At 39.2% G+C, this 24,623-nt stretch overlaps 2 protein-coding genes across 7 annotated transcripts in view; both read left to right on the top strand.

Annotated features, from left to right (window-relative positions):
* The window catches only part of LOC136046656 (dipeptidase 2-like), a 472,322-nt gene that overhangs the window by 27,096 nt on the left and 420,603 nt on the right, over nt 1-24,623 (top strand). The gene's annotated exons all lie outside the window — the stretch shown is intronic.
* The window catches only part of SLC12A4 (solute carrier family 12 member 4), a 46,230-nt gene that overhangs the window by 4,030 nt on the left and 17,577 nt on the right, over nt 1-24,623 (top strand). For 2 of the 4 annotated variants that reach the window (XM_065733293.1, XM_065733295.1), the window contains exons 2-7: nt 13,224-13,318; nt 15,202-15,333; nt 21,129-21,275; nt 21,789-21,843; nt 22,123-22,253; nt 22,682-22,923. In XM_065733293.1, coding sequence (XP_065589365.1) covers nt 13,224-13,318; nt 15,202-15,333; nt 21,129-21,275; nt 21,789-21,843; nt 22,123-22,253; nt 22,682-22,923 — 802 coding nt within the window. Of the gene's footprint in view, nt 1-5,705; nt 6,258-10,190; nt 10,479-13,223; nt 13,319-15,201; nt 15,334-21,128; nt 21,276-21,788; nt 21,844-22,122; nt 22,254-22,681; nt 22,924-24,623 lie in introns of those variants that run through there. The other 2 variants (XM_065733297.1, XM_065733294.1) reach the window with 2 other exon arrangements.

Genomic DNA, 24,623 nt, shown 5'->3' with positions numbered 1-24,623 from the left:
GAGAAAAATATCTTGAGAAGTACATGGATGTCAGTGAACTGCAGCTTCTTGTGAATAGAAGGTAACTGTATAACTTGTGAATAAAGTTAACTACTGTCTTGATGAAAATGGTATGGATATTGTGTCTCCTTGAACCTAATTTTAATGAGGAGAGGTTTTTTAAAGTTTTTTAATTTTTATTTTTGTTGGAAAGAAAACAACAACATTAGAAACCATGTTCTGCCAGGCTTTGCACCACAGTTTTCCATCTCTGTAAAGCTCAAGCGTGAATTTAGGAGTTTTAAAGTTGTCCTCCGAGTACTGAACATGTCAGTAATTGTTCCTGTTCTGTGAAGATTTTGAAGTACTTCGATTTGAGTCAATCCCCTCTACTGTAAATACAATTAAGATACACTGCTGTGGTTTTCATTGGAAATGCAGAACCTGAAAGGAGTCTTAGCAGCACAGTCATCCTTGTGAAGCCCTGTGCTTTATTGCTGCTCGTACAACTGGCAGTTAGCACAACACTGATTGCGGCGCCCAACTCCAGAATACTTTTCTCAGCAGCACAGGTGCAGAGATAAGTGGGCCCTTGGTAGAGATAAGGAAATGTGGTATGTGAAAAATGAAAGTGAAGAAGTGCTTTGTCGCACGATTAGCTGTGTGTAGCTCTTGGATGGGTGAAAGAGGTTGTAACCTGAAAGCACAGGAGTTCTTCTGAAATGTGGTGTGATTTTCATGGAGCCCATGGTTGATACTCAAATTTCTTGATCTTTTTAGTACTGTGTGGTTTTATTAAGTTAATGTCAATTTATAAAATGATTGTCTGAAGGGAGAAAAAAAGTTATTACTGCATAAACTATTGCTTTTGGTAAAGGTGTTTCTCATACCTCTAACTTGTGCAGTGGTTAAGGCAGATCTGGGGACGCTGCAGCTGTGTGGCACCCAGGGGTTCATGGTGCCAGCTCCTGGCTGCAGAAGACTTCTCTAAATATAGAAGAACACGGTCCTTTCTGTGGGCTCCCTGGTATTTGAGTTATTTGGGAAAGCTCACTAGAGGATCTTTGTGATGCATCTGAGTGAGTTGAATGCAAGTCCTGTAATTGTGGGCAAATGCAAAAAAATACATGCAAAAACACAAAAGAAGTTATACAAATAATGATTACAATTTCAAAAGAACACTGGCCCCTGCCAGTCCTTTGTAGCTTTTGATTTACTTATGTATTCATTTTTGCTTAGGAGAACATCTCTATTAGGAGACAAATTGCATAAAGCAATTGTATGTGAAAGTACCTAGATCTTCTATCTAGATCCCTTTGTAAATGCACACTCCTTTTGACTGCTGGGTAACCATCCCAAACTATTTTTCAACTACAGTGAAATGGTGTCTCTTGTTCAATCTCTGTACTTCCTAAAGGGAATTTAAATCACTTTTGAATTTCTTATATTGTTTTGTGGTACCTATTTCTCTCGCGTACAAACCTGATTTTTGTTTGTCTCATTCAGCTTGCCCTTGCAAATTTCTGCAGGTTTTTACTTCCATAAAGAAAATACTGATGTTTGCTTTCCCCTCTCACTCCAGCTGCAGCAAAATAAAGGATTATCTTTTGTCTTTAACTATAAGGTGATTACCCATTAGTAGACTAATCATGTGAAAGATCACAACAAAATAAATGAATCTGTGTGATGACATGGAGGCTTTTATATTATAAAAGAGTCAGGTAAATACTAAATGATTCTAAGTAGTTCATAATTACCAGAACTGTGTCTACATGGCTGGGAAAATACGGATCTTATAATCCATGTGTGGCAAGCTTCTTTTCAGGATGTGAGAGCATTTTGTAAGCTGGTATGTAATGCAGCTTCCTTCTCTTCAGAATACGAGGTGCCTTTCTTATGTCATCGAGTGCACACCTAGCTGGAGGTTGTTTTGTAGGGTGCATACTTACTGCCTGTTTGTCCTGAGTTGCCCTTATTTTAAGCACTGTTTCCAGAGTCTCAACTTATCATTTGTGAAGTTCCTGGATTTAAAGAAGTATCATTTTTTTTTCTTACAGGTCATGTAACAGATTTCATTTTCTGTGGTAATATTAGATTTGGCCTGGAAAAAGATGACTGTTTTTTCCAGCAGCCTTATTACATGTCAGAGCAGCAGAGGTATATGTTAGGACAGTGCTGGGAATATGTTATTCTCCTCAGTTATTTGCTGCTATTAAAGGTACTTGGTGGAATTTTTTTTGAATCATCTTTTGATCTTCACTCCGCTCTGTAGAACAGAGAGGTGGGATTTAATGTGCAGAATTAAGTGCTAATTGACCATAAAGAGCTTTGATTCCATTAGCTTATGGATGAGTGGGGAAGGTTGATCACTTGGCAAAACTGCCAAGATAGCTGTCTTTGCTCACTGGAGGCAGCCTAAGACTTGTTGGAGATGTAAATGAAATGGCATTTTGCTAAGTGGAAGATGGAAGGTGGGTGCCAGGCTGTGCTGGGCGGCTGCAGCATGAGGTGAGAGAGGACACTGCTGGTTCTAGCCAAGGGACGGCCACCATCCCATCTTTGTGTGGGTGGTCATTGTGCAATGACAGGAAACCAGGAAGCTGGTTTGCATAGGATATGGCTCAGCAGCATTTCTGCTACTACTCAGTTTCTGGGTTTGACCAGTCCCCTGGAAATTTGTCCCAGTGGTCCATCCTCTCAAATCCGGAACAATTAATGTGCTCTGAGTGACCTGCATTCCCCTGGAAGCTCAGCCCTTTCACTGACTGACATGTGGTTTGTAATATAACTAGGATGCAATCTTATTGATTACTTTGACAATTAGAATCAAAGCTGCAAGCTTATGGAAGCTGGCTCGCAGGGAACTGCAGCAGGGATTGTATAACAAGATCCTGGGAGAGGAGAGATGACGCAGGCCCTGTTTAGGACAGGGGCATGCTGTACTATGTATAGGTTCGAGCTAATTAAGCTTGAATGAAACAGTGGTGTTTTTTTTTTCTTTCCTATAGTCTAATTGCCATTTTTCATTTTCCTCAACCAGCAGCTAGCATTTGTTTGTGTTTGAAGGGTTTAGAACACCGTTCAATCATCACAGGTATTTCCATAAAGCCATTTAGGCTAAACTTTTGCCTTTCAGTTCCACGTCAAAGGGAAATAGGGATTCTTATAATGTGCCATTGGAAACCACTTATTTGCTGATTTAGAGTAACTTCTGAGGAGGAGCCACTTGTTGAGACTTGCACTTGCATACTTTACATTGCTGATTGCTGCAGTAAAAACAAAAAAAAAAATGCCCTGGAGTAAAATTATTTTTCATAAAACTATTGCTAGCAATGCAACCTTGTGTTATGACTGTGCTCGTGAACTCGGCAGCCCCAAGCATAGTCACTGTGCAAAGTCCACTTCTATATTTCCTTGTAGGAGGTCAGGCCTGAGTCAGTACCTAAGCAGACGTGGTTGCTGTACTCACTGATGGAGGACAGCACATTACTGTTCCTGCTCTTCTTTCTACTTTTGTGTTTGGAAGCTTTGTCTTCCTTGATCCACTTTGTATTCAAAGCTGATACATAATACGAAAGTAGATGCTCCTGGATGGTTTTGCAGGTCTAATTTCAGAATTGACTGCTCCCAAGCATTTTCTGATTTTCCTTTGCTAAAATCATCACTGTCCAGTCTGTCATTTTACAAGATGAAATATTCAACAGGAATGCTAGATTAAGGTATTTTGTCACCTCTCCCCAGATTTCTTCCCTTCCCTGCGTTTGTGATTTCTATTTGGCACCCTGTACTGGAACATGATTTCTAGGGCACAGCTGTTTCTGGAGTATCTTAAGCAAATTCTGCCAGGCTTATCCAAATTAAGTTCTAGCATGGATAAAACTTAAAGGTAATGCAGAGACAGACCATTCACTTTTGGTGTGTCTGTATGTTCCAGAGAACCCAGCTGCAATGTCATGGATAAAGGGATGTGGCAGCCAAATAGGACAGGAAAAACCTAACAGTGACTAACCAGACAGTCGGATATTTATCTTCCTTTTTATAAGATACCCTTCAGTATACATGCAGGAAGCTTTAAAGCTGTAACTTGAGGCAACAAGCAGGGAATAATTTTAATCAGTGCTTTGCCTTTGCTCTTTTTGAAGACTCTGCATTCTGGATTTTAAGCAGGGCTAAGCCCTACCATGTGTCCTTGAGTTTCTTCTGAGTTGCCTTCTCCTGCATGTGCTTGATTTAACTCCTGACTGGTGGAGCAGAAGAGAAGTGAACCAGTATTACCTGTTGCCCCGTGAAGAGTCTCCATGCATTACATGCTGTTCTCATCTTGCTCTGATGCTCTTGCAAACTGACAGACTTTCTGTGAGGCGATGGTAAAAGCCATTGTCTTTTCCAGGCAGCTAGCTTTGTCGTGTTCTGTGCTGTGCTGGTAGGGGTGGAGTGGTTTCTTTGCTTGGAGATGTCTCAGGCTGAGTTTGACTTTGTCAGCATTCTGTAAGCATTGTGACCAGTGGAGCAGTGAGGATTCTTGTTGTTTTTTTTTTTTTTAGCACTGTGCTGAAAAATCAGCTCTTCATCTTTGGTGCAGACAGAAGCTTTGCTCTTGGTTTTTGTCTTTCTGCTTAGCACCAGCAGCCCCCTGTAGTTAAAAAGTAAATAATCAAAAATCTCTCACGCGGTCCGTTCTCAGTGCAAGAAAAATGTTACTCGCCCCTTTCTATATGAATTAGTTGAAAACTAATAAAGCATTTGGGACTTAAGAATAAGCTGTAACTGATTAGAGATGTCTTCCCACTGTCTTTCAGGAATGGACAGTACACGTCTGCTGTGTGCTCTGTAAAGTATGCAATGCATAAAATGTACAGAAATTCTCAAAGTAATTTAACACTTTTTCAGTTATTTTCTGTATGTGCAGAGATGCAGAGCACTCTCACCTGTATTTCCTTCAGTTGTACATGTTCTCTGAGCTGTTCCCAGCTGCTTGTTCTCACTCCACAGCTTCTTGTTGTTGTTTGTTTTGGCATATGTTTTATTTCTTACATACGTTCATCTTTCTTACTGCCCAACGGTGGTCGGGTACAGGGCTGAAAACAATTTCCCTCATTTGATATCAAAGAGAGAAGTGAAGTAAATCTTGCATGGAACCTCTGTGCCAGTCTCACAGCTGTGTGTTGATGTCTCAGAGAAACTGAGAATGTTTTTCTGCAGGGGAAGAGGCTTTCCCTGAGACGGGGAAAGCGATAACGTATTTCTTGCTGTATTTTGACACAGGGTGTGTTCTATCTGAGATGCCTTCATGCGTGTGAGGGGACTGAGTTTCAGGGATGATAGTCATGAGAAATAATTTGGAGTTTTTCCACATGAAAGAACCTCTGAAGTGTATTATAAAAACAACCTTTGTACTTCACTGTAGTGTTTTTCAGCTGGCAATGATGAGTTAGATTATGAAAGCTCTGAAGCAGTGTGTGAGTTCCTAAATTTGTTTTCTCAGAAGTGACTTGGCATTTTTAATTACTGAGGCTTTCTTGGTGATTGCAGCTACTGGATAAAGGAGATAGTGTGGTGTGTGTGGTATTTGGAAGATTACCCTATAAACAAACAGAGTGCATGGGGTTCTAGTAATTATGAACTATTTAGAATCATTGTTAGGATCTACATGTCTCTTATATAAGCCTTCATTTCATCATACAGATTTATTTATTTTGTTGTGATCTTTCATATTATTTATTCCCTAATGGGTAATCATAGTAAAAGTTATTGAAGATGGAAAGAAATACATCACTGTTTTCACTTGAAAGCTGAAATGCCTGGAGGGCAAACGTCACAGAGCTGCAATTTTCATGGCATTAGCAGGTTTAAAATGCTGTCTGATTCCACACTGAGCAAGCAGCGGATTTGTGGCACACGCTCTTCTGAGTAAGTGTGCAAACAGTGTGCAGTGTGCCTCTTCAACGTGGCCGAGTTTGATTTCACAAGTGGCGTTTTCAGTAAGATCTTGATATTTGTCTGTTTTCTCAGTGTTTAAAGGAGTATAATGCCAGGATTCTATCAGCACTGGTAAGGAGTCTTTGTGTTTCCTGGAAGAGATCAATCCCGTTCAGCTCTGCAGGCAGCAGTTACTTTGTCAGAGGAGGTAGAAACACTTCTTTTGGGAATACAGTGTTAAACTTGTCTGATCCTCAGGACTTCACAGAGAAGGCATTTACTAAAGCATGCGCTGAAAGCAGAAAGAAGAATAATGGTAAACCAAGTTACTGCAAATGGCAAAGAGTTATTGCTGAAGGGTGAGTACTTCATGTTGATATTAATATCCACAAAGGATCATAGTGTTGTGAAGCTATCAGTGTATCTTAACTGAAGAGTGAAATCTGAAACAGAGGGTTATTAAATTGCTAAATCCTTTCAGTTGTATAGAATTGGCCAACTTGTTTGGTACAGCTGTTCCCTAGCCTAGTTTGCAGAGTACAGTAAAAGACTTGCAGCCATTTCATGCCTGTTTATTTAGGGAGAAATCAGAGATCTGTGCTTAACTGTTCATTTAATTATTTACTCTGCTACAGCCTAAATGTTGCATAGGTGGTTGGGAAAGCTTTAGCTGCTTCCTTCATGCAGATCACGAATGCAGTCTTCAGAACTCTGAACTGTTGTTGAGGGGCTAATATATTATCGTCAATACTGATTTAATTTATCATTGGTGAAACTGTGCTTTGTCTGGGTAGCTTTTGCAGATGCTGAAGCTGATGCGTATGTGATATACGCAGTGTTAGTGCTTAGGAAGCATGCCTTCACTTGTTGGGGTAAAATCCAGTAAACACAAAATTTTAATGACAGTGGTAATCCATATTAAATTAAGTAGAGTTATGTACTAGTTTCCAAACAGTGAATGAGCTAATTGCACTCTTAAAATACCCACAAATATCAATAGTTTGGCCTTCAACTGACAGAAGCAGACACCCTACTGCAGCACAGGAGAGTTCATTATTGTCAGTGTAAGCAGTAGTTTGAGCCTGTCATAGCCTGTCATGCCTATTAAGGCATTGAGCCTTAATAGTCTGTCTTTATAATATTATTATTTATATAATACAACCTCTCGTTTGGACTGTGAGTAACATTGGATTAGGATTTTTGCTAAGTAGTTGAAGAAAAGAAGTGATATCTTTTATTTATGAAATGTCTAGGTGATGTAATTGTAAATGGAATATTTTATGATTTCCCAGATTCACTAAGAAGGAAGTTTTGTAAAAGTCCCTAAAGTAAGAGCTGTGTTTAGCAGAGCCACGTAAATGAAGTACATAAGCAGATTTAGTCCGTATTTGAAATGCTGTCATCTGTGTTAACATAATGGTCTCTATACACTTTACCAATAACTTCAGTACTTTGCTGCTGAATGTAGAGGTATAATGGTTCTTGAACTGCTGGGAGGAGACAGGAAAATTGTTTTGAGTTTTCTGTTCCTCAGTGACACTCAGTTCTGCAGAACTTCACTGTCATTGTATGGTATGGAGGAAGCTATCTGAGCTCTGCACAGCCTTTCTGAGGGAACCGACTTTTATCTTGTGGTGCAGTTGTCTGGGGAGGTAGTATCACTATTAACATCTGGAATGTGCTTTGTCAAAAACTGTCACATCAGATCTTTTTAATAAAAGCAAACAAATTGAAAACAACAAAACAACAACAATAAACCCTGAAGTGTAATAGAAATGAGTTTGGACAGCTTTTTTTTTTAATAAAAGCCTAATCCTTAGCACTGTGAACAAATGTCTTCACAAAAATGCGTTGTCTAATAAAAATATTTGGTTGTACAAGAAATAAATAATATTCCACCTGAATATTATCTGTTTGCAGCAGTCTCATTGCCTCTGTAACGTTTCCTGCTGTAGATTATCCATCCCGAGTGTATCCATGTGCACTTGTAAGAACAGTAAGTCTAGCAAACTTAAGTTGTGTGGGCAACATTTCCAGCTGAATTCAGGCTCGGTGTGACCAGCTATGTAGAAATTTGTGAAAGATCTTGACACACAAAAACCTGCAGGAGCCAAAATGAGTTATCTGAACACAACTAACGTGCTTTACCCCGGGGATCAGTTTTGCATTCCTTAAGTCATCTATAAAATCGATTTGATGTAAGTTAGATTCTCTGCAGAGATTATTTTCAGCATGCCAAGATGCCTATGCAGGGGATGCACTGCTTCAGCTGTTTTGTCCTGACTAAAGAGCGAGCCTACATGATAAGTTGAACACAACTGCCTAGTGTTTAGATAGCTGGAATTAGGCTAAAGGAACCCCATACTAGCTGCTTGCATATCCATTCTAATTTCCAGCTGTAAATTCTAGTGTTACGTGTAGATGGAATACTAAAAACACAAATGATGGATTAAATATATAAGGTTATACATAAGATTATATTATATATAATCTCTGTGCATGAAAACCTCTCTGTCTGTAGCTGTGACAGGCTTTGTGACCAGTGATGCCTGAAAACAGTGCTGCTAGCTGCTGTGCAGCCTGTCTCATTACAAAAACATTTTTGCTGTGGTGTGCACAAAGGAGTCTGTACATGCATACTGCAATTACAGATAAGACATTAGCTCTTATATTGCTCGAGAAATAAAACTGTTATGGGTGGGGAGAAGTATTGGGCTTTACTTGGAGCTTCTGTTTTTTTAGTGAATCTCCGCTGTTCCTCAGTTATGAAGTGGTAAATTAACTGATGAGTTCCTTCCTTTCTAAGATCAAACATTTCTAGCCTTGATTTGAAAAAATCTAATTCATAAGTTAAGAATTAGAATTGATACTTTAGGCAGGGAGAATGATGGGAACTCAGCATATCATCACAGCTTGTAACTGTAAGTGGGGGCTTTGTCCAGCTTTCCTGCCCTGCAAAGCACATCATAGAGTCTGGGGTCCTCTTGGGATGCTCCGAGTGGAGGTGCAATGGGAGCATGGTGTATGTGCCTCTACTGACTTTCATTTAATCAACTCAGATATATGCCTGTAAAAGCTAAGTAGCATGGATTTGTAATCAGAGTACTCTTGGGAATCCTTTTTAAAGTGTTTTAAGATTAATATGCATTACAATATTTTTCTCTGTTATCTTTGTTGCTTAGACAAAAGCTAGCCAGACAATGTCCATCTATGCTTTCAGCACGCCTTAACTTGTCATGTAGATAAAGCCTCTGTAAGAACTAGCTGAGTGCTTCTGGATTAGTCATGTCCAAATGGATATATTAATTTCCACTTATTTAACACAGCATGATGAGGAGCTAGGGGAGTGGTAGTTTTCTTTGAGGGAGTTTAGAAACTGACAATAGAGGAGAACAAAGCCTTAACAGGTCAAGTCATGCAGCTGCTCCTGCCAACTTCTCAAAAGGATGATTATTCTTTTACTAGTCTAGCCCAGTACACTTTATCACTGTGAAGCTTCCTGGTCTTTCTTTGTGATAGTTGCACTGTGCCTAATTGTTCAGCTTTCTTTTATACTCACTGATCTGCCATTCTTATCTTTATTTTAGCCTGTGTTTTGTCTGTAGTTTTCCTTGAAAAATGCAGTAGCTTACAAAGAAGTCTTGTGTATACAAAGCTCTAGTGGGAGAACTGTCTCTCTGTCCTAATTTCCTTCCAGAGACAGAGGACACTGTCCTCTGTTCTTAGCCTTCTCCAGAAAGATTAGGTTGTCTAAGAGAATAACAAAATAAAACCAGCCCAGAGACAGTCTGGTACAGTTGTGCCACCATGAAAATGAAGTAAACGTTGTGTGAAGATTGGGACATCCTTTAATTTTTTATTGTCTCCTGGGCTTATGTATTTGCATGTATAGGAGTGTGCACACTTAGGATTTTTAGGTTTTGTTCTATTGGACATCTTTGATGTTTTATGGAACTCAGGTGATGAATAATGTTCTATAGAGCTGTGCCCATGCCTGGGTGGGGGAGAACTGTGATGGAGAGGCGTAGATAAACTGTAATTGTAGTGGTGGCTGTAAATAGAATGATTTGGTTTGGAAAGGAACTGGCAGCATTCAGAAGTTATTAATAATTTAATAATTAAGAAGCCTTAATTATTGAAGGATAATGAAAGATAATGAAGACTGAGAAGTAATGAAACAAGTGAAAACATCAACCTAATTGGAATGTAGCTTACATACCTCAAAAAAAAAAAAAACCAAAAAAAAAACCCAAAAAAGATTAATTAGGGACTAAGGCAAATGATTTATTCTCTGTTGCAGAGTATGTAGCTCTCTCTTTATGAATAAAGTTCCTTGCAAAACAATCTTGCGTCATGAAAACTAACGCTGCGTAGCTACTGTCCAAGACCAAAGGCTCAGTAATTAAGGATGTGGAAAACAGTACCTGTGTCACGAGATGATGCTTGTCCAGGAGACTTCATGCTTCAGAGTCTAAACTATCCTCATGTGAAGCTGGGGCAAGAATTCCCTGGAGTATCTTTCCGAGGTCACCTCCGCTCTCTTCCAAAATTAACGGAGATAACAAGCTCTTCCCAAGCAAGTAAGTCTGTTTGAAGGTGCTGATACTGCTCATGAGCACACAAAATAGACTAGACAAATATTTTATTGTAGTTTGTGTTAAGTGCTTTGCTGCACTCCATTTTATTTCATTTTGGTCAAAGTACCCTTGTGCTTCTTGTTGAGGAAATGGAATCATCCACTGAAGGTTTTGCTCATGAAATTGAAAACAGAATATAGACATCTCTAGAGGAAATCAGATTAATACTTTGGTGATGTGTTTTAGAATGTGTATGTAAATGGGCTTCCATTGTGCAGGAAGATTCCTAGAACAAGTCCAGCAAGGAATCAAATTCAAAAGGAAAGGCAAGTGGGAAGGAATTTGGTGATGCTGGAGAACACAGATGGTGAATAGAGAGGAGTCAGATGCTCTTTCTGAGGGGAACATAGAGCTTTTGAAGAGGCAAATTGTGAAAAACTGTGAAATAGAGTAAAATGAAGATGCATGGTGTGGCATTTTGAATGAGCAGAGCAATTGTCATCTTGTCTGAAAGTCTGTGATTGAATGTATGGGTTATTTTGACAGCAGTGTGATTTAATAGACTTCATATTCTTAGGAAAAAAAGGCATTCTGTAAATATTGCAAATAATGGAACATCTGTTATACTTTTTTGAGACAGTGCATCTATAAGATGAAAGAACAAGAAAAACCAGGGCATCAAATAATTTTCTTGTTCTTTGTTTTTTTAATAATAATATTAAAAAATAAGAGTTACCCAGGTGATTTTATAGGAGATTAGAAAACAAAGTGCAGTGAGAAGATACTGTACGGACTAAACTTTTCAGTTGTGATAGACAAATAGACAACCCACTTTCAGTTTCATAAGTAAAAACTTACAGCAGATGACTCAGTTTCTTTAGCAAGAGTAGCAAATGTGCGACCAAAATAGAATAGAATGGACTTCAGCACAGCATACAGTATGTGCTGCAATAAAATTGGTCTAGTATGCTTCGTTGCCAAAGACCTAACTTACACAGCAAGCAATTATTATGGTTTGTTTAGTAAATATTTGTCTCACTGAAATTGATAAACATGCTATTTTGATACCGTGTTGCTAAGCCTACAGTTTTTTTACCCAAGTTATGCAGAAGTCCTACAATATACAGCAACATCAGCATCTCTTACATTGTATTTAGGGTCTGCAGATAGTTTGAGCCCACCTGTGTGAGGAAGCTGCTAATTCACATTTTGGTGATAGTTGAGAGGAAAGCAACAGGCACAATAGTAACAGTGCATTGCTATCTATGAGTGTTTTTGGTCAGCTGGATGCTTATTTCCAAAAACTTACTAAGACATCTGTTTGTTTTTTTCTCCTAACAGCTTTGCTCAAAGCATCTGTGAGCAGCTTCCAGCAAGTAGTGCTTCTTCCCATGCATTGCTTGCCCTCAGTAACAGCAGCACTGATGTTTCTCCTGTTATTTTGCCTATAGCAATTACTTGTAACAGTGTGTTGGTGGTGTGTGCTGATCCATGTGTAAGGGAGGAGTTGTCTATTTGCCTTCCAAGTTCATTCTGTAAGGTGATTTAGCTTTCAAAACACAGAAATGCTTTTGCTTCCATTATATTAAAATAATTTAGCATAGCCTTCTTCAATCTATTACCTTAGTTGTTGAAAACATGCACCAAAAGTTCCAGGTCTTTAATCTTGTGCTCTTTATATATTCAAAGCACAGTACTTGCAGTCTTTCCATTTGAGATAATCCTTTTTTCCTTTCATTTTCAATTTCTTTAGTGGTTATTTTTTTTATAAAGAAAGAGTATTCCTTGGATCGATTTTTCTCTGAAGGAGACACTCTTGGAAATATCTTTAGTTTGTATTGGCTGAAAGAGCAGGGAGTGAAGAGTTATAGGCAAAAGAAAGGAATTTTGTAAAGGGATCCACAGCTCAGAGAACTTATTGCTGGAATCGACTTCATTTTTCTTTTTTCTTTTTCCCTTTTATTAATTTTGGCAGAGATAATTTTGTACCATAGCGCCCTTTATTTATTTATTCATTTAATTTCTACCTATTTCAGAAAGATCCACTGATCTCCCAGGTTGTCTTATGCTTTACTTTTACTATACCTGATGTTAGGTCTTAATTTAAAAGCATCAAAAGAGTCTGAAGAATGCACAGCCTGTATTCAGAACACAGTAAGGATGAGGCTTCATAGCACTGCATGAAGTGAGTGTGTTTTGATATCTAGAAATTAGTGGGGATGGGTGGGGAGGGGAAGTGGAAGAAAAGAGAGTAGAAAAAAGAAAAGAGGTTTCTGGTTAATATTTACAAGTATTGTAAGAACAGAGTTTGGTCTTTGTATTGTTCAGTTTTATTATATCTACCCAGTGTGTTTGCACACAGTGCTTAAAGGCACTTTTAGCTTTAGTAGTGATTTTCGGGTGCCAAAGAAGTGTCTTTTGACTTGTCACAGCTCTGTGTAAGAAACAGTTATCAAAGGAAGCATTTGAGAACAGAGGTGCAGACAGCAGTGTAGCTGTGCCCCCACTTGTGTGCTTTGCTTTGCAGTGACTTGTTCAACTGCTTTATTGAAAACAGGAACAGAAACAGCAGACTCCTCTGTGATAGAAACAGCTCTGTATAGGTTCTGGTGCCTAACATTAGATACTAAAAAGAAACCGATCAAGTTAACAACCAAGTTTATTCCCTATGGTTCTTTTGTCAAGGTTAAAAAGTTTCCTTGGGAATTCTCTTACTCTTTCCAAAACCTGTTTCTTTTTTCTTTGCAGGTCATGGCAACCATAAAGAGAACAGCCCTTTCCTCAACAGTTCAGAAGCCAACAAAGGAGGTGATTACTATGACAGAAATTTGGCCTTATTTGAGGTAATTTCTGACTGCTTTTCATGGTTTTGTTGTGATTTGTGATCTTCCAAACTGGGAGTGATTGAACACATGTTATTTATCATTCAGTGGAATGTGAAGCCTTGCAAAGGTTCAAGTGGTTCAGTACTTGACTCTCACTGATGGGGAATCTGATATCTAAAAGGCATTGTTGTCTTTAAGTCTGTAAGTACTAAAACGTAATGGTAGCAGAAGTGACCTGAATAGTTTAAATGGTGAAGCTGTGTCAGACCAGCTGGACCCACGCAAAATTGAGCAGAATTCTCCTCCTCACCTGACTGGCACTGGCGTTCAGTGAAAATGTGTCACGGTCTGCTAAGACCAAGTTTCTACAAGATGTTTTCAGAAACTCATGTTCTGGGGAGCAGTAGAGAGAGTTTGTGCGTGGCTCTACAGCTGCTTTCCAGCAAGGCCCCTGAGTTATGGCTTCACGGCGATCCTGGGAACTTGCACCCATTCCAGGAACTTGGTGTGGAGCAGCCTGAGCTGGCCCTAATTCCAGCCAGGTTGACCTCTGCAGAGTTCAGCTGTGTGGCATTGAGCCTAACACATATAACTAACCTGCTGTCCTGCAAATGCTACAGTCATGTTTGTATAGTAGTATGGTTAAAGACTTTGAAGCATGCTCCCAGCACTGGTGTCTTTTTCCTCTAAAGCACAGTAAATCTGTGATAGGATAAACTCACTTTCAGGTCTTGGAGGGCTGCCCGTTTGAGGAATTTGATCTGTTGCTACTTACACACCTGCTTTTCTCATAAGCAGTAGTGAGGTACCACACAAGGACTGCATGCTGTTTCTATAGTACTGAAGAAGAGAAAGAACAGAGCATCCCAAAGGCTATGCTGCCCAGCTGAATAGGAAGCACGTTACCTCAGCCTCTGTCTGGAAGTAATCATAATCAGATTTTTAAAGATAAAAACTGTAGGTTTCACAGCTGAGATCTGAGGAAAGAGTAAGAAAAGGAATGCTTAGCTCACAGCATCATTTGAGCTGTTGAGTTGGTTTATTCATCGGATACAAAGCACTGATCCTACCAGAAACTGTTCATGACAGTACATGAAGATATAATAAAACTCCAGACAATGAAATCTTTCTTCATCAGCTTTATATTTTCTGTGTAGACAGTCAATTCTCTTTGCCATTCATTACATATTGTGCAATTAGACATATAAAGCATTTCAGTTTCACAAAGAGAGAGAGGAAGGGAGTGACTTGGTCTTGATTTTGTTTCTTTACAGGCTAGCTGTTTTGCTGGGCTACTTTTTGTTGATTTTTTTTTCTTTGTCTGAGGGATGTATTTGCTTGCATGGTGAAGCCACAGATTTGGCCTTGAAAATGCTTTCAGAGGCAGAAGTCGGATGGGAAGAATGTAAAACTGTGAGGCACTGCAGATGTGGCTTCTGGGATTTAAAAAAAAATCTAGATCCACGTGAATAGTTTTTTACATAGTTTGAAAAACATACTAAAACAATCAGAAGACGTGTGTCTACAATTACCAGACCTTAGTCATTACACTGCTGCCTTATTTGTAAACTGGACCCTTTTGAAAGTGTATGTTTTTGTCAGTTGGCATTAGAGATGCATACAAGGCACATGTTCATTTTCTTAGTCACAAAGCTCAAGAGTTCTTCTTTATTGATGTAATTTGTGTTTTTCAGTACCTAAGGAGAAAGGTATATTTATAGTGCACACCTGTTATCGTGGCTTTTTCCTATCAGAGTTGCCCTCATTTCAGAAAAGAAATCCTCTCATCATTGCAATTAACTACTCACTGATTCCCCTGATTTTACTCATGGAAAGCCTGACCCCAGCAGCCCTCTATCGATGCTGTGACTCACAGAAGTTGACTAGCTCTTCTTCCACAGGAAGAACTCGATATACGACCAAAAGTGTCGTCTCTGCTTGGCAAGTTGGTCAACTACACTAATCTTACCCAAGGTGTTAAGGAACATGAAGAAGCAGAAAGCACCGATGGTTCCAAGAAGAAAGTATCAAAAGTAAGTAAAGAGTCTTTCTGTGGCCAGCTAAACAACTCAGTGATTCTGTGTGTGGTTTTGGAGACCTGGACTCCTTTCTGCTTCATCTTAGCTTCTGTAGTTCCAAGCTGTCATGACAGCTTTGCAAATAAATGCCATAGAGCTCACTAGTAGGTAATAAGGTGATATAGAACATTGAAACTGATACAGTGAGAATAATGCACTACGGTACCGTTGCATATACTTGGTATGGATTTAGATATGCAGGGTATACTTTTAGCAGTGAATCAAATCAATCAACAACAACAAAATACCTCACAGCTTTATAGTGCTGGTTTAGGTCCCTGGAAGTATCTGAGATCTGTGAGGTATGACGCAGGACTTGCAGGAGACAACGCCCCTCTATAGTGGTGGGTGGAGGTCGGGCTGGGGGCCCTGGGGCAGCTCAAGTATCACAGTGGTTGCTAGGCAGTTAAGCAGCTGAATTCCACCCCAAAGGATCTGCATTGAGATGTTTAGCCCATTTGGTCTAGCTGTAATAAGATGAAGGTGGGGTTTGATTGTTGGTTGTTTGATTTCTATCACAAGCACTATGTTCTTATTGCTCTTAGTGGTCTGGCAGTCAGGCAAAGCACTTCAGTTAGTGCTAAAACCTTAAGTGGTATGGTTGCATTTTATTGCACTTGCGGGCCTATCAGTTTGCTTGCTATTTCTAAGGAAAAATTTCCTCAAAGCTAAGGTGGCCTCTGAATTCTGCTCATTTTGTACTGCAGCACTGTCAGAAATTCTTGAGCTGTTTCAAAAAAAGAAGTGATAACACTGAAAAACAGCATTTTGTTCTTAAAAACATGCAAATCCCTGCTAACTGCTGGATTCCAGCTTCCTTATGCACATTCTGTTCCCTGTTTTTACACTCGTGTTAATGAAGTTGTTTAGTCAACATGATATTTGAAGTTGAATTTTACCCGAGACCATGAATGCTGAAGTACTGTGATATTGTGGTTACTATGTTATCACTGCAGGTTTGAGTGAAGGCCATCTAGGTGCTCTAACTGCATTTTGGTACTTCAACCTTACTTGCTAAAAGTAATTTAAACATTTTAAAAAGTAATTTAAATATTTTGCTTTTGTATGGTACTTGCTATTATGTTAACTGTTGAGACCGTGCGAAGTTTTTACCTTCACATAACTAATAAAAAATTTCATCTGCATCTGTGTTTTAGAGTAATGTGTTTGAGGGAGAGTAATGCCAGAGATGAGCTGTTAATATGGCGATGTTGCATAAGCTAAAAAAAAAATCTGCTTCTTACAGGTTGATTATTATCTTAAGAAAGGTAAAATGAAGGGAGATTCAGATAGATATAGTCCTTACCATTTAGGGACAGTTCTCTGCATTTTTCCTATTTATTTCCTAATTAATTGCCCATCCAGGATACCAGAGTAAGGTGCAGTCTAATCTGAAAGCTCATCACTTATTTTTCTGTTGAGAAAGCATTAGGCAAATTTGGTGATGTAGTGTAATGCTGGTTGAAGAGGTTACAGTATAGCTTTGTGCAGAAGAAATGCAGCAAATAACAGGCAAGTGAGAAGTTGTTTTTAACTTGAAGGCAATACAGTCCTCGTGAAAGCTCTGCTTCTGTAGTAATGTGCACTTTGGGCTTCTGATTGTACAAAATTATGCCCTACTAAATGTATGCTTGCAGACTTCTCAGATGATTGCTGGAGAGTGAGTTGGGTAACTATTCCAGAAGTGACAGTATCTCCCTGTGTTAATATCTCAATATTTTCAGTGTAAATGCTGCATTTTCCTGAAGTGAATATTTGCTTAACTTGTCTGTCTCGGAGATAAATTACATCAATTGCAATATCATAACAGTAGTTTGAATTTCCTCTCCCCAGTTGGTCTTAAGCAGTATGAAAATTGGAACATCTTGTTGAATATAGTTGAGTACTTGACCAATAATGGTAATATGTTTAAAAATTGAAAATTGAAAACCAGTGACTGTATGGTGCTGTAGGCTATAATTATTCAGAAACTGTACAAATGAGAAGCAGGTGGCACGTTGTGGTTTTGAGTACCAGCTTTGATAACTGATTCATTGCTGAGTGTTATATCAGGTGTGCCCAGCTGGTGTGCCAAAATGTCAGCTGCCTTTCATGTTGTGTCACTTACTGGAATTGGCGTCTTGTAGACCAGAAGTGGAGTGACGAGGATCAGCTGATGTTCAAAAATGGAAGGAAGAAAGCAGTCCTTTCTGTAAATAAGTATACCTGAGCAGGTAGGACCCTCAGTGAAAACCCTTTTGTGACCTGGGACAACGCCCTCTGCCAAATCATTCCCTTTCAAATTAGAGAGGAGAGTGTTTCTGCACAAGTAGTGCAGAAATCTGAGTGGCAGGTATTAAATATATATATATATATCTTTCTTCAAAATGTTATGCTTAAATAAGTAGAGAATGAAGTGCTTTGCCTTGTGAGGGACATTGTTTTTGATGCCTGCTAACTCAGGTAACATGACCAAAAGAGACTAGAATTTCCACAAGCCCTGGAAAAGATGTTTCATGACTATCCTCCCTTCTCATCTTTTGGAATGATTAACACAGAGTTTGTGGAAGGTGAAAGCAAAGATTAGGAGAATTTCAGAGCAAAACCACTATGATCCTATGGAAACAGCTCAGTATAAGCATGCTACTCTGTTTCAGCATTCCTGTTAAATATTTTTGGTAGGATCATTCTGTTTCAGGCATACATCAGAAGAGAATAGGGTAGAGATTTTGGTTGCTTTTTATGTTTTGTGAGTTCAGTCTTATATTAAAACACTCAGTCACATTGCTGTAAAAATATTCCCTTCTCATGGCAGAAATTACATTAAGTATTTCAGTTCATGTATCTTTGATAAGGCAGTGCATTTCTGTGCTGCTGTCTGTCCTCGTGCTACAGAACAACCACAAGAGCTGTCATTACTGATCTATGTCCCTGAGCCCTGCAGCCAAGTGCTTTGATAACCTGTCATACTGGTACAATGGAAATAGTGCCCTTCAGACTCAGATCGATATTTATATCAATTATGTCTGCAGCTGCTAGGAGTGAACGCTGTGCATGCAGAAACATCTGCGTCGGAACTGAGATTTTTCGGGATTGTTCTTTCCCAGCTCAGTTGAAGTAAAGTGTTCTTCAAAATGTCTGTGCTTTATTTCCTTTATGCAGTATGAGGAATCTAACTTGTTTATTTGACAGCTGTCGGGACTGAGCTTAATAACCTTTTTGTTTCAGATTGTATTCTGTTGAGGCTTTAGTACAGGTTTAGTTTCACCCACTCCCATGGCGTCTGCTGATTATAAATTGTATAAGGAGGATTAAGTTGCTGCAGTTTATTGACGTTAAATATTTCTGTGAGCAGGCTGGTGCAAGCAGTATTTGTGCATTGTTCATTTCATGGTGGTATTTTATATTCCACAGGGCAAGAAAATGCAGAGTAAACTCTGTATTAAATTTGTTCTAAATGCCTCAAGTACACTTAGTAATTCTGTGGTTTGGGTTTTTTCTGATGGCAAACACTTGTGCATCTCCTAAGCTGCTCTGCGCTGCTCGGCAGTAGTCTCATAACTATGCAATTAGTGCACAATTCCTCTTCCTCTGTGGCTAAAGTTAAGTTGTAACTTGATGCAGTTAAGAAGCTATTTCAAATGAATGGGGAGGGGAAGATGATGAACAGTAGAACAAAGCTGCCAAGTAGATCAAATAGGAATGATCTGGAGTAAGGCAAATTCTTATGCAGAGGAATCAGGTGCTAAGAGCTGTGTAAAGGACAGGCTAAAAACTCATCTGCTTTGCTAATGCTTCAAAACTGCATATGGACTATGCAACAGCTGTGCCCCACCTGCCCTTGCTGCGTAGAAGGAATAAATTGGGCTTCAGAGGAAACAGGTGTACTATACAGAACAGCCTGAGAAGATCCTCTACAGTAGCACTGGAGCAACTCATTTCAACATCCTTTCTGTTAGTGCCAGAAGGTGACAATTCCTTTCATCCTTATGCTTAATCCTGGCAAAGTTTTTAGTTCTATCGGATGGTAATTTTTCTACGTATGGCAGGTGAAGCTGTAGGGACTTCTTTGTAGCGTGGCTCTGGAGCTGCTAGATAACAGCTCTCTGGCCTCATTCTGGCAGGTCAGAGAGTCCGTTGCAAACCATCAGCATGTGGTCAGGAGGTTCACACACGTTGCAACATGAATGTGGAAACTGATCTGATTAACTTCAGTCACAGAGTTCAAGGCTGACTTCAGAAAATTCTGTCAGTAGCTCCTTCCCTTCCATATCTCTGTAGTTTGGACAACTGTTCATGGGTTTCCTTAGGTGCAACTCATCTGTAATATGTTTAGGAATTCAGGTTTATTTATAGGAAAAAGTATGAAAATGGAGAGGGCTTCAGGAAGTTACTCTTTATTCCCCCCATGTTTCAGCATTCTTTTTAACTTTAAATGTAAAAGAAAACCTGAGAAAATGGAAGCAATGGAAAATCTTGGCAGAAAACCCTAGTCTAGGGAGCTGCTTTGGCAGGGGGGTTGGACTCTATGATCTCTAGAGGTCCCTTCCAACCCCTACATTTCTGTGATTCTGTGAGAACCACTGAGATTTGGGATGCTGAATTTCTGCCAGTGTCAAATGTGCCAAGACAGGGGTCAGTTCTATTCCTTGAAATAAAATCCTTACCAACAACACTTTGCTATCAGTGTTTGGGATCTGACTGTCCTTTGAAAATAACTTTTTAGGCAAAGTAGAGTTCTGTAAGATTCTGTCTCAAATGCCAGCAGTGTGAAGTTCCTCTGAAGCCATGTAAATGATTTACATTTTCTCAGTCACTGTCAAAAGTAATTCAGAGTCTGATGCTAAAATGATTTAAGCATAAGAATGGGTGAATTGTTAGTTTTATGTAAAATACACAACATGAAAAAAAACACCATTATGCATATCTCTACATTGCTTCAAAATCTTTTGTACTTATAATGTCACAAAAATACCTTTTGAATTCTAGGAGTGAGATGAGGCTGCGGACTCAAAGTGGGATAGACCCTCACCTGGTTTCAACATAAAAACTCTGTGGTTCTACAGTAAAACAAATGAATGTATTTTTAGTCGTTAATAATTGATGTTAAATGCTGAATATAATTGCGAATGTGAAGATAATAGAATCGCAGAATGGTTTGTGGTGGAAGAGATCCTTTAAAACCATTCAGTTCCAACCCCCCTGCTATAGGCAAGGACATCTCCCTCTTGACCAAGTTGCTCACAGTCCCATCCTGCCTGGCCTTGAATGCTTCCAGGGAGAGGGCATTCACGACCTCACTGGGCAACCCATTCCAGTGTCTCACCATCCTCATATTAAAGATTTTCTTCCTAATATCTAGTCTAAATCTACCCTCTTCCAATTTAAAACCATTTTTCTCTCATCCCATCGCTAGATGCCCTCTTAAAAAGTCCCTCCTCAGCTTTTCTAGTAGGCTCCCATCTTGTGCTGGAAGGCTGCTATAAGGTCTGCTCAGAGCCTTCTTTTCTCCAGGTTGGTGAGCCCCAGCTCTTTCAGCCTGAACTCATAGCACAGAGGTGAATTTTTTCATAAATGGATAGTTTTAGTATTAGCAGTTTGCTTTATGTTTTGTGGAAGTGGAGGACAGTAGTAATTGGTGCGCATCTCCCTTACGTGTCTTAGATTTCTGTCATTTGAACAACTGAAGTTGCATGATCTTGGTTATCTATGCTTTGAATAACTCCAGGTAGTGAACACTGATGGGTTTTTTTTGTTGGTTTCTTTTTCAGTCACCCAGCATGGGCACCCTGATGGGGGTGTATTTACCTTGCATGCAAAACATCTTTGGGGTTATTCTCTTCCTTCGGCTGACTTGGATGGTAGGAATGGCTGGTGTTCTTCAGTCCTTCCTGATTGTACTACTCTGCTGCTGCTGTGTAAGTATACAGCTAAAATAATGCCTGGCACATAACCCCTGTGAAACTGAAGAAACTTGGAGAGGTTGCTTAGTAGATGCGTGTGCAGTGAAAAGCCAGATTTATGCTAGGCTCTCCTGCTATGTTTGTTAGGCATGCATTTTATTTTTTGTTTTTCGATTTGTGTGTGATGGTATTTCTAAGCTGCCAAACTATTTGTAGTGTAGAAACAGTAAAAAAAAAAAAAAAAAAAAGTTTTGGTTCAGCGAACAGCTTTTTTCTGTGTCTGTTTCAGACTGCCTGCTTTGCTGGACAAGCCTTTGCCAGAATTTCAGCTCTGCAGAGGGAGTGATGCCTGTTCTGCCATTTCTTAACAGTATTATGATTAAATTCCTGTTAACTCTTGTTTTCTTTCAGATAATGATCTGTCAAGCCAGAATAAATAGAAATGTTGTGGCAGGTTTACTCTAACAAGGAGTAAGTTAAAATTTGAATATTGTTGACATGGTTACTTCCTTTTTCTTGTTTTTGCAGACTATGCTGACAACCATATCAATGAGTGCTATTGCTACAAATGGTGTTGTTCCAGGTGAGTGTAGTCTGAAATTTCTCATTAGTGGAAAAAAATGCTGCTGTAAGCTATTAATCTGGTTTATTCCAGGTACATTTGGTTAAGAAAGTGTGCAGAGTTAGAATTAATATCTAGTATTTCTCTTCAGTATCAATTAAGCAAAATACTTTGTTCTTATTTACCATTGTGTTAATAAAAAATGATGTAATTGAAGCCTTAGAATAGCAGATTTGTTTCATTTTTGTTGGTATAACAATCAAGAAATGACATTTTACTCTCACATCTCTTATTTCATAGCTGGTGGCTCCTATTTCATGATATCCAGGTCGTTAGGCCCAGAGTTCGGTGGAGCTGTAGGGCTGTGCTTTTATTTGGGAACAACATTTGCAGGAGCAATGTACATTCTTGGTGCCATTGAGATTTTACTGGTGAGTAATACTGGAATAGTCACGATTTTAAGACAGCTGACAGACAGAAAATACTGCAGTATTCTTGTCCCATATTCGCATACACATTCACAAGTCAGACCAGAAGGTCTCTGATTGAGTATGGGCAGTGCTGACCATTTCAAGTTGCACATTCTGTGGATATTTAGAATGCAAAGTCTACTGAAAACATGGATGAAAGTATGTATAAATCCAAAGGCACATGCTCATCATTGGTAAAGCTGGCTCAGTTGCCCTACTGAAATAGGGCTGTTGGCCCTTTATAATTTTTTTCTGTAAACTCAAGGATGGTTCCTGGTGAAAAGCATGCTGCGGTGATAAGCGTTTTTGGTATGGGAACAAGATCACTACAGTAGTATAGACAGAGTTCTGTTTCTGTGCTCCTTCAGCTTGCTTTTTTCTTATTTCAGACATATATTGTGCCACAAGCAGCAATTTTTTATCCATCCGGTGCCCATGATGCATCCAGTGCTATGCTAAACAACATGAGGGTGTATGGAACTGTATTCCTCATCTTAATGGCAGTGGTGGTCTTTGTAGGTGTGAAATATGTTAACAAATTTGCTTCCCTCTTCTTGGCCTGCGTAGTAATATCCATATTATCCATTTATGCTGGAGCTATCAAGTCCATCTTTGATCCACCTGAATTTCCGTGAGTAATATTTCTTCTTGGTTGGGTATAGCTTTGACTGCAGGTTTGGAAGATGGGATTCAATGGAAGTTAGTTAAAACATTAGCCTAATACATTTTCAGAGTTTATTTTTTGTGAATTATTTCAGATTATTTTTTAGCTTTATGTAATAGTGTGCAGAGCTCATTGAATAGAAATTCCTTGGGCTAAAATAAATATGTTGTCATATTTCTTAACTATTTCAGTAGAAGTAAGTCTCCTGAGTGTTTTAGATTGATGGAGGTTGACATTTCTCTGTTTCCCACAAAGACAATCCAGTATCTTAGCCTATGGCTATTGAGTTATTTTCGTGCAAGAATTTATGCAGTCCTCCTCAACAAGAGAGTGTGGCAGCTCCATTTTCCTCTGGCCAGTCAGAACAGATCTGCTGCCTTTGTTTCTGGAAACCGTGGTGGTGTGTTGCTGCTTCTCCCTCAGAAGTAGAACATCTCTTGGGAAGGAGGGGGAGGTATGATGAGGCCAGTGGAGCTTCCCCTTAATTTGAAAGCAGATGAATTTACTGTATGAGTAGCTCTGCTCTGGAAGCATGCCCCTTGGCTTGTTAAACATCTAATAAGGTTTCTTAAACTCAGAGCTGAAGCAGCAATAATGTGGATGTGTGTGTTTTACCAGAAATGCAGGCAGTGTTTCCTGATACTGCTGGCAGGAGGTGGAATATGGAAATAGAGGAATTGAGACTGCATAATTATTTACATTTCAAAATGTTGCGACTAAGCAGTCACAACCTTCAAGTGGTCCCTTTAAATATTTAGGGCCCAATGATTATAATAATTTACACCAGTAGCAGGTTTACAGCTGTATAAAACAGTGTCTTTAACTCCCCTTCGTTATCTCTTGTATTGTTCTTGAATGCTCTCCGTATCACTCTTCATTGGGCTGTACTCCTTTTCCTTGTACAGCAATAACTAGATATTGTGCTTAACTTTTATACTGGAGGCAAAGGCTCTAAGCCCTAAAGAAATGGCCTCGTCTCTTACATTTTCCTGGCTTGAGTGCCTGAGATCTGTGAACTAATACAACTGATTAAAATGGCAGAAAAATGTAAACCTATACCTTCACCCTGCTCTCAATGAGCATTTTCTGGTGACGGGAAGAGAGGCTGAATAAACTCCAGTTGCAGCAAGCTGTTTTTGATGTTGTATCACACTGTCTTTGGAACAGTCTTTGGAGATGTGTGTTAAAAATCTTAAATGCTGGAGTAAACTTAGGTTGTTAGACGAATCACAACAGGCGCCGGATGATTTTAATAGTGATAAATATTCTCTTCTGACATGGAGAACGTTTGCTTATTGTGACTGAATTGTGTATTTCCAATTCTGAAGCTGAAATCTCGGAGGTCATTTAAGTGAAACTGGTATAATGCCTTTCCAAGTATCTTTAGATATTCTTAATATCTTCCATTCCGAAGTTCTGTTAAAATGAAAATAAAAACGTTGCTTAATGTTTCCCTTTCATTATTTAATGTAAATTTATCCCTGTTACCAAATTCATTACATCACAGTTTTACGTGTCTCCCAAAATTGTTGGAAACATCCAATCTTCAAGCAAAACAGATGCGTCGTATTCCTCCTGCTTCCATCCTCTTTTTGAAACTGAGAAATAACGTAGAAAAACTAGAGCCGCTTTGAAGCTTCCATGATATGAAAGGGGGTGATGGGGAA

The sequence above is a fragment of the Cyrtonyx montezumae genome, unplaced genomic scaffold (genome assembly GCF_038088225.1).
Source record: "Cyrtonyx montezumae isolate F1298 unplaced genomic scaffold, pur_monq_1.0 scaffold_17, whole genome shotgun sequence".
Lineage (NCBI taxonomy): Eukaryota > Metazoa > Chordata > Aves > Galliformes > Odontophoridae > Cyrtonyx > Cyrtonyx montezumae.
The sequence above is the reverse complement of the archived record's forward strand: the minus strand, read 5'-3'. Positions and strand labels throughout refer to the sequence as shown.